The sequence below is a fragment of the Furipterus horrens genome, unplaced genomic scaffold, assembly GCF_987537825.1.
Source record: "Furipterus horrens unplaced genomic scaffold, mFurHor1.1.pri manual_scaffold_5, whole genome shotgun sequence".
Classification (NCBI taxonomy): Eukaryota; Metazoa; Chordata; class Mammalia; order Chiroptera; family Furipteridae; genus Furipterus; species Furipterus horrens.
In genome coordinates this window covers 189976945-189991115 of record NW_028327175.1, presented here as the reverse complement: position 1 = coordinate 189991115, position 14171 = coordinate 189976945, and the positions used below count along the sequence as shown (strand labels likewise).

Sequence of the window (14171 nt, the reverse complement as noted above, 5' to 3'; positions counted from 1 at the left end):
TTGTTTAGAAGAGAATGCATGTATGTTCCTCTACCCCCTCACTCCACATCAATATCTCGCTTCACTTTTTAAAATGTCGTTAATAATCTCTCAAGGTGCATACTTCACTGCCACATATAACATTGCTCAATGCTAATTAAATTGCAAAAGGCTTTGCCCTAACAATTCTAATCATACGTTAAATGCAATTAAAAGTTTCCAGAATCACGTGTTCCAACAGGAGGTACTGGGGACAACAGTTTTTAAAGCAAAAATCATATAGCCAAGAGGACTGGAATTAAAAATGTTTATGTACAACTAATACGGTTTTCTTTTGGTGGTGCAGTTAATCTGACTCTCAGAGATCACCCCAGGGAGGCAGCAGGGTGGACAGAAGACAGTGGTTGACCAGTTGGTGTCTAAAGGGATGATTTGAAGGTCACGTGTGTGTTGGCACACCACAAACCCATGGGCTGCTCTTGCCTTCCACCGATGCTTCCTCCTAAGGGGCAGCCTACCTTTCTCTCCCCTTTCTAGGCTGCTCTTGGTGAACGTTACAAATGGAGTTCAACCAGATACTTATGCTTATGAGAAGAGAGACTGGTGTTTCCAGGACTGGCTCTGCACAAAGCTGGCCCAGCCCAAAGTCTTATTACTTAGTAAGGAGCGATGCGCTTGCATAGTTACCTGCTTACAACTGGCTCTCAGTAGGAATGGTCCTTAACTAGTGTGGTGTTTGGCCATCTCTCACCAAAATGGCACAGTACTGGAATTATCAGCTTTGCTCACTGCTTAGGCAAAAATGCAAATTCAGTGTGTTTTGTTGGGTGTAGTTGGTGTCTGAACAAAGCTTAGACTGAATGTTTTAAGAGAGGCCATGCATAACTGCAGTGCACCCCGGCCCCCACTTCGTGTGCTGTGATGGCTGGCCAGCCTCACCCCACACATTTATGTGACCCGCTTGCCCCCACAGCCATCTATCTGACCCCTGGGCTAGAAGTGCAGGTGCACCTTGTGGGGCCTTTTCTTAGTAATTATTGAACATTGCTGTCTTCCCTCTCTATGATCAGTGAACTAGCAGGGAGTTAACTATTGAGCACCTACTGTGTGCCTGCAATGCGAGAGGCTGGAGTCACAGAGATGAGGGAGGCCACTTCCTGACTTCTAGAAGCTTGCTCTCTCATCCGTGTCCTGGCATGTCAGCGTGCTCTCTGCCAAAACACAGACCACATTCCCAGCAAATCTGCCCTCAATCCTTACACAGAAAGTGACCACAATCTTAATTCTTTTCCTTCCCCTCAGAAGACAAGCCCTTTACCCCAAACGCCAGTTTAAACATTGACATTATTCTTCAGGGCTATGAAACCTTCAATATCCACACTGACACTTCAGACAGATAAAGGAGTTTGTGTTTGGGGGTGGGCATGGGTGACAATCCAAGTCTAGGAGGCAGTGGAAAAAGAAGAGAACAAAGCACATGTTCATACACTCACCCTTAAACATAGGGGAAAACCAGTTGGGAAACCTTCATTTTCTCCTTGGATGGCTATTCAAAAAAAAAAAAAAAATCCCATGCACTACGTGTGGCTATGGAAACCTTCCTTATCTCCAAGATAGTGAGGTACTAAAGGCCGTTGTTGCCATGGAACACACAGTATTTGCTTTTTATACTATTGCACAATATCTAATTACAGAGATCCTGATAAAATTATGCATTCCGAAGCACAAATTAAGGCCATTCTACAGGAGCCTTCATGCACATACTTTACTTGTCAAATTTCATTAGAAACAAAACTCAGGGATGACTTTGGGATAAGCAGCCTAACCAGACTCAACCCCTTCCGAGATGGAAAGGCTCTTAGCCCTGCAGTTGGGGCTCCTGAGGTGTCACTGGTGAAAGATCACTCGTTCTGTTTACTCTCCGACGAAAGTCGAAGCCGAAACTCTCCCACTGGAATGTCGCACAGGACGCAGATTTAAAAATCAGTCTGCTTCCTCTTGAAATACAATAATGAATTTAATAGCTTGGAAGGCTGAGCTGCTCTTTTTAAAAGATAACATGCTACAAATACAGTTGATACTCCTTCCCTAGCATTTATATTTATATATTATACTTACTTATGTACCTATATCCATGTGTACTATTTTAAACATAATACTCCATATGAAGCACTTTGAAAATTATCTTCCCAGATGTGTGTGTATGTACGTGTGTGTGTGTGTAGTTCACTTAACTTGTGTATAGTACTCCTTGGTATTGACCCTCTCCTTGTCAATGAATATTTATATTGCTTTTAAGTTCCTGCTATTCCAATGTTGCAACAAACATTCTGATACATGTCCTTTTGTCAGTACTTGTAGGGATTTTTCTTAAAGTCTTCAAAGTTTAAGAGATTCGATCTCCAGAGCCCTAACTTCTATGTGTATTATTTGCCAAAACCAATCTTCTGGAATCATGTTAGAACTTCTTTACCACTATCTTTCCTCAACTGTCTTCTCCCACTCACTAAGTCGCTTTGCCCCGGTGTATAACAAACTCCACAGCACCAAATTAAGAGAGAATATGAACTAATTATTGCTGTATGGAGCTACTGCTTCAGCCAAGGACCACAAAGCCAAGGGCGAGCTTTGAGTTTCTCCATGTTGTACCCATATTCCTGTCAAAGGAGAAGCGCTGTGTTCAGCCTGTGCTGGGATGGTCTGAATTCAGATAGGCTGCAGACTGGAGCAGTGCAGGTCTTGGTCATTTTTGTCCATTGAAAATGTAATGATTTCACCTCTTCTAACTCCTAACTTACTTTCAAGGAATGCAGCTTTCCTGAGAATCTCATAAGGACAGAATACAGAGTGTCAGTAACATGTACGAATGGCAGCAGCACCTGATGTCCCCCGTGTGACAAATCCACAGAGGGGCTTGAAGCTCTACGCTCTACACATCTCTCTCTAAGCCCTCCGTACTGACTTTCCACCTACCTTAGAATTCGTATTCGTAAGTATCACAGTTGTCTTAGGGACAGATACCAACATAGTTACTTAGAATAAGAAAATGAAGTCCGGCTCGTTCTATCAGAAAATGAGTCCACTTTCGTTGTTTTGACAGTGAAGACTGGTTTTGCTAATTGGGCTATTCGGTGTATGCTTCCATAAATTGAATGAGATGAATCTATTGTTTCAAGGTTTTGATATCAATATACTTAAAGCATATGAGATAAAAGCATTTCCTAAAAAAGGTTCTGTTGGCAAAGATGGACTTATGTGAACAATAGTTTTGTTTTTCCCAATGTTTTCTAAGTAGTATGTTTTGTTCAGTAAGTCACCTCAAAGAGAGAGAAGAGTACCAAGGCCACTCGGTGGAGTACAGGTACATGTGTATAGACGGCCAGGTCACTGCTTGCTTTCAGAACAAGCGATAAAGAACCCGTTGCATCTCTGCTGAGGAATGTGAGTGCAGAGAACACTTGATTGGTTCAGGCAGTGTGATGACACCTATTACTGTAGCTGAGTCACCAACTGTAGGAATAGATTAGAGTTCATTTAAATAGCTCTTTTATTGCTGTGCACAGAAAATCCAATCACCTGAGAAAAAGGGTATAGCCACTCTCAGTAGTTGGCGCCATCCTCAAAGGCGACCCCAAATCCGATCCCTGGAGGACCAACCTGATGTGAAGTGTTTAGGACAGTTACGGAAGGTACCTGTCTGCTCGGGTGATGGTGCCTGAGGCGGCATGTCAGCAGCTGGTAGTAGGGGTGCCTTAGCAGGATCCCAGTGTGGGTTTCACCATGACCAGCTGAGTGACCTGCGGTAGGTTACTTCCCCTTCCTGGGCCTCAGTTCCTCCTTTTATAAAATGAGGAGTTTGAGTACATGCTCTCTTAGATGCCCGTTCATCACCTTGGCCTTGGCCCATCACTTCTTCTCCAAGGTGACCATGGGCCCCAAGCTGATGTTTCCGCAGGACCTCGGTCTGGGCATCAGGTTGCCGCCGCGGCCTATACCTGGGTGATGTGACTACGCTGCCCTTCCTGAGAACTTCTCAAAAGCTTCCTGGTGTAGTTTTTAAATGTACAAATGGGTAATGCACAGGGAAGTCTGTTTCAGGCCCCAAGGAGGCAGCACCTTGACCTCACACTTCCCAGTAACCCAAGTCTGCCGGAAGGAAGCAGCCACACTCTCCTTAATCCTTGTGGGGCTTCCTTTTACAGAGCCCGGGTCCCCACGCAAGGGTGGAGAAGACTCAAGCATGGATCAATGCTTTCAGGGATCAATACATATTTATTTTTCCCCTTACCGATATTCTTACATTTTATTCTACGCATCCTAAGAGGAAAAAAACCCCCAGCTAATAAGGGTACTTGTGGCAGATGATGAAAACAGCGTTGTTAGCTTTAAGCATATTATAAAATGACACGCAGAGAGTTTCTCAAAGCACCTCCCTCCCCTTTTATGGGAACTGTCCGGGGAAGCAAGATGAGTCCTGAGCAGGGAGACAGGGACAGGATGTGACAGGCTTCTCCATGTATATGGACTTGCTAAGTGTGCATGCTCCCAAGTCTGGCTGCCTTGGTTCCGATCTGGCCTCTGCCACTTGCTGGCTGTGTATCTGGGTGGGGTGAATGGCTGAGTCTCTCTGAACCTCATTGTCTTCATCTGTACATTGAAACCGCCTCATACAGTTCTTGAGAACATGGAATAAAAGAAGCAATGCAAACACACTCAGCTCAGGGACTGGAGCATAGTAAGGATTAAAATTACTATATATTTTTTATCATATCACCTATGTTTCAGGCATAGTAGAAAGATTATTCCACTGACTTATTTAGTAGGAAAATCTAGCAGATAAGCAGTCAAATCTGTCATTCGTGATAGCAATACACACTGAGTTTTCTTTCTCCCTAGGAATTTTTTTTTCCATTATAAAATGGAAAGCCAAATCAAATTTGCTCAGCTAATTTTGGCCTGAGAGGTGTACTTAGGACCCTCAACATTTGCCTTACAGGTCAGCCTTATCAGTTCACACTTGTTAGGGTGAAAAACTCCTTTCCTATCACTGCTCCTGCCACTTCCCTTATCCTGTCTTTCTTCTGGAACAAGTGGCCTTGCAAGATACTTCACCCCTGATTTGGCAAACACACTTGTTTTGTGAGAGAGAGTTCCGCCCATGTGTATAGCCGCTGGTTGCCGACATTGGAGGGTTTATCAGAGGAAGCTTTTCTTCTGCAGGTGCCAGGGCATTGAGAGCAGGGTCCCTGCCGGCTGTCCCCCTCTAAATAGGATTGTCCCACTGTTTCCCAACTATGGCTCTTAGGGACACACCAGGGTAAGTGTAAAAGGACTGAACTATATTTATCAACCCTTGGGGTAAGCCGAGAAATACTCCGAGCTGGAGGAGGAGCAGGAACATAACTTTTAGAACATGGGTGAAGTAGAGGTAGTAAGCTTTGTTAAATGCACAGTTATCTGACATTCTATAGCGTAATAAAATGTTTCAGACAGACATTAAATTGCAGAGTTTTAAAGGAAGTTGGCCCAAGGGTGCTCAGGAATAGCAAACCTGTTTTGAGATTTGAATGTCCATTGTGTGTGTGTGTGTGTACGAATGTTGACCAATGGCTAGATGCTGAGTGCTAAGCTAGGACAGGGAAAGGAAAGATTTTATAAAATAAGATGCAAGTTAACATACTTTAATCAACAAGAGCTAGGCCTTTAAAAACTGGGTTCAAATCTTAGCTCTGTCACTTGCTACCCAACTGTCCTTGAACAAATTTCCTACGAAGTGAATGCAACTTCTCAGCTACCTGATAGCCTACAGGGCCAGTCCCTCACTTGTCTGGGCTCCTTCCAAGACTCGGGGAGGGGCCCTAAGAATATGTTCCCTTGGTCAAATATTTTGTATAATTTGTAAAAATAAGATATTTAACTGTAATCCATCAGGGCTACTATCTCTTTCTACTCTTCTCTCCTTTATATTGACATTGAATTATCTGTGTACATTTTTGGGTTCCAGCTAAGAGAAAGTTGAGTTAGGGATGATTTATTTCGGATATTGTAGGGTATGTTTATGTTTCACAGTCATTTCCTTGTTTGGTTAAATTATTGCTAGCTGTCCTGGGCTGGAAACAGCCAACTCATCTAGTGGTAGGATATGAAGTGGCAAGGTCAGAGGTCATATGAACTTGTCCAAGAGCACCCAGCACTGTAGATATGTGGGAGGTAGAGAAAAAAAAAGTGTATGGAGCCAGAAGCTGGTCTATGGGGGGAAAAATTCAAATCTACAACTTGCATGTGAAAAAAGGTGAGAGATGTTTTTGTGACAACCATCTTAAAAACTTACATGATATTACTATAATAATACTGAACTACAAAGCAAAAAGTTTAGAAAATGCTCTCAGTAATAAAAAACAAGCGTTGCTCAACCATGTTAAGAGAAAAGACTGAAGTATCTTTCTATTTGCTCAGCAGAAAATGGAATTACAAAATAATTGTTATAGGAGAAGCGACCAAAGACTATACAGCCAAAAATATAGAGAAAAAAGTATTAGAAGTGTGTGTCAAGCAATTAATAAAATGACATGATTCCTCTGGACATTGTGGTGCTTGTAGTATTTGCCTGCTGATCAAAATGTTGTTGACCTAACAAACATTCACTTTCCTACCTAGTTTTGAATGTCACCTCTCCGCCTCAGGGTATCCCAAACTGGATAAGCTTTGGATCCCACGAAACCTGGATCTGCCCCGGATGGCTCACAGTTTCCTGGGAGGATGAACTGAGCTGTGTAAAGCAGCAGCCTCTGCCATGGAGCGGGCTTGTAGTACGAGTTCGATTGTAAGAACTCTTGGGGCAAGAGAGTGGATGTTGGATTGAGGGGGGGAGCCCAGGTGGGGAAGCCCACTCTGAGTCTAAGCTGATGGTTTAGACAAGAGAAGATGGGAGCTTGATTTTGGTTCCCTCTTATAATGCGCAGCGGACACTGTAGACAACACCATAGAAAACTGTCACTTTTGGAATTAGCAAATAACTGAATATCAGCAATTTCTTCGGGCTCAAATGTTTGGAATACAAGAAATTCAAACCAGCAAAGGCAGAGAGCATTCATTCTTCCTCCAGGAGCACATCATGTCTCTTCCTCTCACAGGGCAGGTCCCAATATTTCACCTACATTTCTTTGAACTGCTTCAGACTTGCCTTTATAAACTCCTGAGTCTGAAAGGGGGCTCAGTCTGTATTTGTAAAATATTAATTCTTAATCTTTTACTGGGAAGAAGGGTGTTCATGATAGGACATCCTATATTTTCCTATTTCTAAACTATTTGATTAAAAATGTATATAACAGAAGTATGATATTTATTTTGTATTTTAAGAAGGTACTCTCTTGAGCGAGTAAACTGAGAGAAAGCAGAGTTCTCTGACTGTGCCATTTTGGCGCGAAGGTCACAAGTCTTGGGTTTGCCATGCAGAGTTTAAAGCCAAACCTCCGGAAAGCCTCACTTTGCACGAGTGGAGAGGGTTGAGTGTGAGAAATCTCCTGCGACTTAAAGAATATGTGGAACTGGGCGCTGGCTGGCTGGGGGAGGGAGTGCAATGGCTCAGCAACGGGAGTCAAGGATGTTGCTGTGAACAGCTAATGGTTACTGAGCATGGACAACTCACAAAGACAAGCTGCAAGGAAAAGCCACATGGCAAGGCGGATTAGCTCCAGTCCCTGCCCGTGCACACAGCCGGCCAGAAAGTGGATGGAAATCCTTTGGTTACAAATACCTACAGACGGCTGAGTGAAATAATGAAATAAATTAAAGGATTACTGAGTGAGTCATCTCTGGCAAGGAGTAAACATTTCAGGCTGACGAATTTCATCTTATGTAAGAGTTAACATGAATAAAGATGATTTATAGTGGGGTCTGCACACTGTTTCAGAGGAACGTTCATGGATTTGATGGTGGGATGGTAAATTTAACCTCTGAGTCCTAATAATGTTCTGTTTTCCAGATGAGCTCAAAGCTTGTCATATTTTAGATGTGGAAAGCATAGATGGTATTATCTTTGTATATACAAATAAAAATCAATTCATTTTCCAAATGTTTAACTTATTCAGGAAGACACACACACACACACACACACACACACGCATGCATACACATGCGCCTGTGAATAGATTCCAGATAAATCAACAATGTTAGCAAAGCTCTTTTCACTTATCAAATTAGGATGTATTAGGTTCAATAAAGGTGCTTGACTTATAAATCTACAAATAAACAGTTGTTTTCCTGAGCTGCATTTTGATTTATCATCTGAAACTACATTTCCTGTTCATTTCTGATGTTTTCTTGTAACCTTCCAACTAAAATAAAAGGAAGCACATCTGTGAAGAAAAACATCTTCAGTAAACTACTATTATTCTCTAGACTATAAAAGGCCTACATTTTCTATGCATACAAATGACCATAGGGCAGAATGCTGACTAGAATGATATTTGTGAAGAACTACCAGAGACTGTATATTCTTACAGACTTGACAGCCTGAAAGTAGGTCCGTATAAAGCACTCAGATTAAGTCTACGTGTCATTTTCTGCAACCTATTCCACAGCCTCTACTCCTGGAATAATTCAAGCCATTTGTGAAGTCATCACCTCAAGCCTACCAGTCTACTTCCCATACCGTAAGGAGGAAAACAGTTCTGGGTTTTTCATGCCCTACAAATAGGGCAACATCTCAAAGCTGAGTTTCAGGGTCCCCAAATCTGGCCCCCTAGCAGCTCCGGTAAATCTGACCAGGCTACGAAGGCTAGGAAGCCGGGGTCCCCTATCAGGCTGTTTACTTAACATGTGTCACATCTAAAAGAAGGACTGCTTTAGCTGAAAAAGCAAGTCATTTATAAGTGTGCATTTATAAGGGCAAAAGTCAAGGCAACTGTGCAAACCACTTGTCAACTTATTTAGAGGAAATTGTGTAATCAACTTAACATACCAGTTAGCCTTTACCTGCAAGGTCAAGCTCAGAGTTCCTGTATGTCACCACACTGGCCTATTAATCACTCTTCAGGAAATTCCACATTTTTCTTTAGATTAAACTATAGAAAGTGGAGTGTGAACAGAATCTAGAGTTGATTTCCTATTCATCTCTTTGTTTCTTCTGACTTGGCGGATGTTTCATGATTTAAAAAGAACTTTTTTGACTTGCTTGCTACAGAATTGAAAATAGGCTCAAAATGATGTATTTCAATATGCATTGCTAAAGGGAGTTTTATTGCACAAAGGTAAATCTAGGTATTTGATGGCTGGGTGCCAACTTACTGCTATAGATTCTAACTAGAGATGGAAAGTGTTGACACTGTTGAACAAGTAACAGAGATTTCAATCCAGAGGGAGAAAAGGATATAAGCTATTAAATTTAATACCATTTCCCCTTCTTTTTCATGCTGTCAAAAAAGTTCAGATATGTGATTTTTAAAGATATTGTAATTTGAGGCATAATTTTTCTTTAAAAAATCAGATTGAAATACCTATAAAAATTTTTACCTGAATATGTCTTTATTTTGCTTTCAATTTTAAACAACTTTATTGAGTTTAATACACATACCATGCAATTTACCCATTTAAAGTATAAAATGCAATATTTTTCATATATTCACCAACTTGTACAACCATCATCACAATCAATTTTAGAAAATTTCCATCCAAAAAGAAATCCTATACCCATTAGTGGTATCTCCATTTTCCTTCAACCTTTTCAGCCCTGGGCAACCACTAAGCTATTTGCTGCCTATTCTGGACCTTCCATCCAAATGGATTCACACAACTTGTGGTCTTTTGTGTCTGGCTTCTTTCACTTAGCATGTTTTCTAGGTTCATCCAGGCTGTATTAGTACTTCATTCCTTTGTATGGCTGAATAATATACTGTCTTGTATTTATCCATTTATCGGTTGATGAGCATTTGGGTTGTTTCTACTTTTTGACTCTTAAGAAAAACGACAAGTTTTTGTGTGAACGCATATTTTAATTTCTTGTGGGTATATATACCTAGGAGCAGAAATGTTGGGTCATGTGGCAGCTCCACGTTTAACATTTTAAGGAATTGCCCAACTTATTTCCAAAGTGGCTATGCCATTTTACATTCTCCTAAGCAGCGTATGAGGGTTCTGAGGTCTCCATATCCTTGCCAACACTTGTTACTACCTGTGTTTTTAATTTTAGCTACCCTAATGTGTGTGAAATGCTATCTCACTGTGGGTCAAACATCTTTTATAGAAAATGTTTACAGAAAACTTCTGTCCTGTTTTCTCATGGCCAGTACTATGAATGCCAGTCATTCTATGGTTGTGGTATCTTGTGTAGCAGACAGGAGGGGAGGAAGTTTAGAAAATGTGGACAAAGTACACAAGAAGAAGGCTCAGGGACATGGGATGGTCAGGGTCTTATTTTGAATGAACAATGTTCTGAATTTCTAGACATTTAAAAACCTAAAATGACTAAACTTTTCCCAAAGGCCATTCAAACCTACAACTTCTTTTGTTGCTGCTTGGTATTTTCTTTGCCTGATTTACTTTAGGAGAACCAACTCAGTCTTAATTGCAACATGTAAATTTATAAAATAATTCCTTTTGCTTCTGAGGAGCCATTTGTAGCTACTATTCTATCTGAGTAGCTTCTACCCTCACGTTTCCACTTTCTGGGGGTGGGGGGGTGGTTGGACCGGCGACGAGAAAGATAATCCTCGTTTGTGGACATTCCCACAATTAACTCCACACACATCTGGATGGCAGTTCAATAGTCCACTGTTATTCAAACAATTTGTAATCACACGTACTCTGTGTCAGCTAACAAGCCAGGGTGTATGGCTTTTCAGTATTCCGTGGCATGCAGCACGCACAATTTACAAATAAAATAAAAATCTACAGCAAAGACAACAGCACATTCTTCGCTGAATAGCTGAGTAAAAAGAGCGTCTCTGTTGAAAGACAAGACATCACTTGTTATTTTGACAGTAAATGAAAAGAGGCTCAGAAAACCATATTTCATCTGTTAAGCCTCTTAACATGAGAAAGTCCCATATCTGTAGCATTGAAGAATCTGGGCCCATATGTTTCTCTAAGCTGGGCTCGGAGCGTCGCTGGCCAAACCACCAGCAGCAGTACAAAATGCAGCTGACAAAATTCTACAGGCGTAGCCGTCTAAGTCATGGCAGACTGGGGAGGACGGGGGAGATGGACATCCTCACCCTGCTCAGTTGTTTTCTCATTACTTCCAGCTGGGAGGCTGTAGGGACGGAGGAGGCGAGCTCAGCTCCCCAAGTCACTGAGTAACAATTTTGGAAACAAAGGGCTTGATAAGGCCAGAGGAAGCGAAGTTGAGCTTGTCCTGAGAAAGAAAAAGGACTGGGGACAGGCTCTCCACACGCACAGCCATTGAGACCTGAGACAAGCCATTGAGATGACAAGGTGGCAGAAACAGTGTGCCAAAGACCGATCACCGTGGGATAGAGAGGTGTTGGGAAAGGCAGCCAGAAGTGCAGCTGGGCCACATTCCACCTGCCCTGCCTGAATGACAGCAGGGTGGCCCCCCGCCTCGAGGGGCTGCATGCCTCATGGGCCATCTGGGGCCCATTCAGGGCAAGTTCAGGCCTTGGAACACGCTGAGGCATCACTGTGAAATCCTTCAGCGAGGTCACCGCTTAATTCCACCAGAGTCAGGGACCAGATGACAAAGCATGACTTACCCATGAGGGCTTTCTCCTCAGGGCCTCCCCACTGCCATTTTGTCCACAATGCCTAACTGGACTTCTGGGCTCTGCTGAAAGCTTCACAACAGTGGACAGCCCCAAGTCCAAGGTAAACACAGTTTTGTCATCTTGTGAACTCAACAGCCTTGCAATGAAATAACCATTAAGTTCTAGGTGGTTTGTGAGAGAAAGAACTGTCACTGCTTAAGCAGGTCGTATTGGGGAGGAAAGATTAGTTTCACATTAAACTTCACATGTTTTGATTACTCTCTGCCCACAAAATATTAATCCTTTTAATACTTCAGGTGTCCAGTCATCCCCCTAGCCTGCCCCCTGGCATTTCTGGAGGACCTGTTGTATGCCAGGAGCTATGCCAAATTCTGGAGATACCACCAAAAAGGAAACACGTTCATTCCCTGACCCCGTGGATCTCACAGCCCAGAGGAGAGCCAAGTCCGCACAAAGTAAAACCTATAACATGGACTGACAAACCTCAGAGGAAAGCTAAGAAGCACAGAAGGAAGAATGACCTTTCTGCCGGAGGGCTTGGGGAGAGCCCTAAACAGAAGGTGACATTTAAGCTGGGCCTTGCAAGGTGAGTGAGCTCCACCTGGAAGAGAAGAGGGCAGGCAGGGAGAACCCTAGGGATGCTTTGCCAGTGACCACTCTGCTTCACACATGGCTCAACTGAGCCTTTTCCTGTAAGACGACGAATCAGACTGGTCAGAAACCAGATGAGGAATCTGAACTCCCTTCCCACACTCCATTCTCATATTCCATTCACCCAAGTCAAAGGTAAGGGAAAGAACTGGAGTGTGGGACAATGAACAGTCTAAACTGCTTTAACCAGACAGACCGTTAATCCTGACCTCTGGACATTTGTGGGCTTGCAGGAGGGCTGCCGCATCCATGTCTAGATCTGCCTACCAGGGGCCGATCTCCATCTCAGCTCTTTCCCTCACATTTCGGGGAAGACAACAATTCCATGGCTCAGGTATCAAACCAACAATAAATAGGAAAAGCAAAAAGAACCGCAAGAATAATGACTCAGCAACAGAAAATCATCAATTTGTAAAATTATTTTTGATCTTCAAAAGTATGTCCTGAAAGGAAAGACAGCTACAGACAGCTTTAATTTGCCAGATCGCTGTAGGTCTCCGCGACCTTGACAGTCATCTTCACATGGATGAAGTGCTCTTGTTCTATTTTGGAGGTACCACTGCGTTTCACACATAGAGGCTTTGCATTAAGATCACAGAGCCGGATCGAGACCTTCCACGCTGTTCCTGCCACCCCTGGAGAACGCAGGCTCCTTGCTCACATTGTGCCTAAAATACTGCATGCCCTGTCTAAGGCGTCCCGGGGAACATAAGATGGGAAAGAGACTTTCAGAACTCGGCCTTATTATTTTGCCAGAACATTTGCTTTCATTTCATTTTTATCATTTTTTAAAGTTATCTCCTTATGAGACAAAATGAATAATCCACGTCTCATTGGAATTTTTCCTTTTCAGAATAATTGTCAACTATTGAGCAGGCTTCTCCTTTGATCATTACAGAATGATAGAGCTTCAGGGCCAGACAAGTCACCTAGAACCACAACACATTTGATGCCAGCATCCCCGAGGATAAGCATCCTTACCCAAGTGTTCAGGCACGGTCCGTATAAATATTTCCGCCAACATCCCCAGGCTACCCACTTTCTCTTCGGGGTGGCTCTCTCAGTGAGGAAGTTCCCATGTATTAAGCCACAATACGTGTTCCTGCAATTGCCACCCACTGGTCCTGGGTTAACCTTTGGGGCCGCAGAGACAGGTCGAATCATTTTTCTACAGAACAAGCCTCATGAAAGTTGAGAATTCATTATGTAGTACTTCTCACGATCTCTCACCTCTGAATGTGCCCCCAGTTGCGGGAGATGGCCCCAATTTTGGAATTCAGGTCAGGCTTTGATTTCTTATCCTAGGAGCTGCTTTCAGAGTCAAGCCCTTCCTAACACTTATTTCTGTCCGAGCGCTGCTGCTGGTCCCAAACAGCGTAACTTTCTTTACTCCTTTTTTCATCCCTCTAATCTAGCCATCCATCTTTCTCCCCAGCCACCCATCATCCATCCATCCATCCATCCATCCAACCATTCAAACATCCACCCATCCATCCATTCATACACCAATCTGACCACCCACTCACCTCCCCACCCACCCATCATCCATCCATCCATCAATCCATCCATCCATCTAGTATTTACCGAGAACTTACGATGTGGAAGGCACTATTTCTAGGGATCAGGTTAGAGTAGTGAACAAGATAAAGTGTCTACCTCTGACTAGCTTCCAGTCCAGTGGAGGCATCTCACAATAATCAAGTAAATAAATGTAGAAAGAGAATAAAGAATAAGATATTATGTAAGGTGTAGAGGGGAAAGCCTTTTTTTAAGGAGTGACATTACATTGAAACCCAAAGGAGAAGAAGGAGCCAGCCA

General features: G+C 42.8%; 1 protein-coding gene across 6 annotated transcripts in view; it reads right to left on the bottom strand.

Moving 5' to 3' along the window:
* The window catches only part of VTI1A (vesicle transport through interaction with t-SNAREs 1A), a 337855-nt gene that overhangs the window by 55699 nt on the left and 267985 nt on the right, over positions 1–14171 (bottom strand). The window contains exon 9 of one of the 6 annotated variants that reach the window (XM_090278597.1): positions 4354–4654. The exons of the other annotated variants lie outside the window; for them this stretch is intronic. Within the exon in view, the coding sequence (XP_090134723.1) occupies positions 4645–4654 (10 nt within the window). The 3' untranslated portion in view covers positions 4354–4644. Of the gene's footprint in view, positions 1–4353; positions 4655–14171 lie in introns of those variants that run through there. 6 annotated transcript variants of the gene reach the window in all.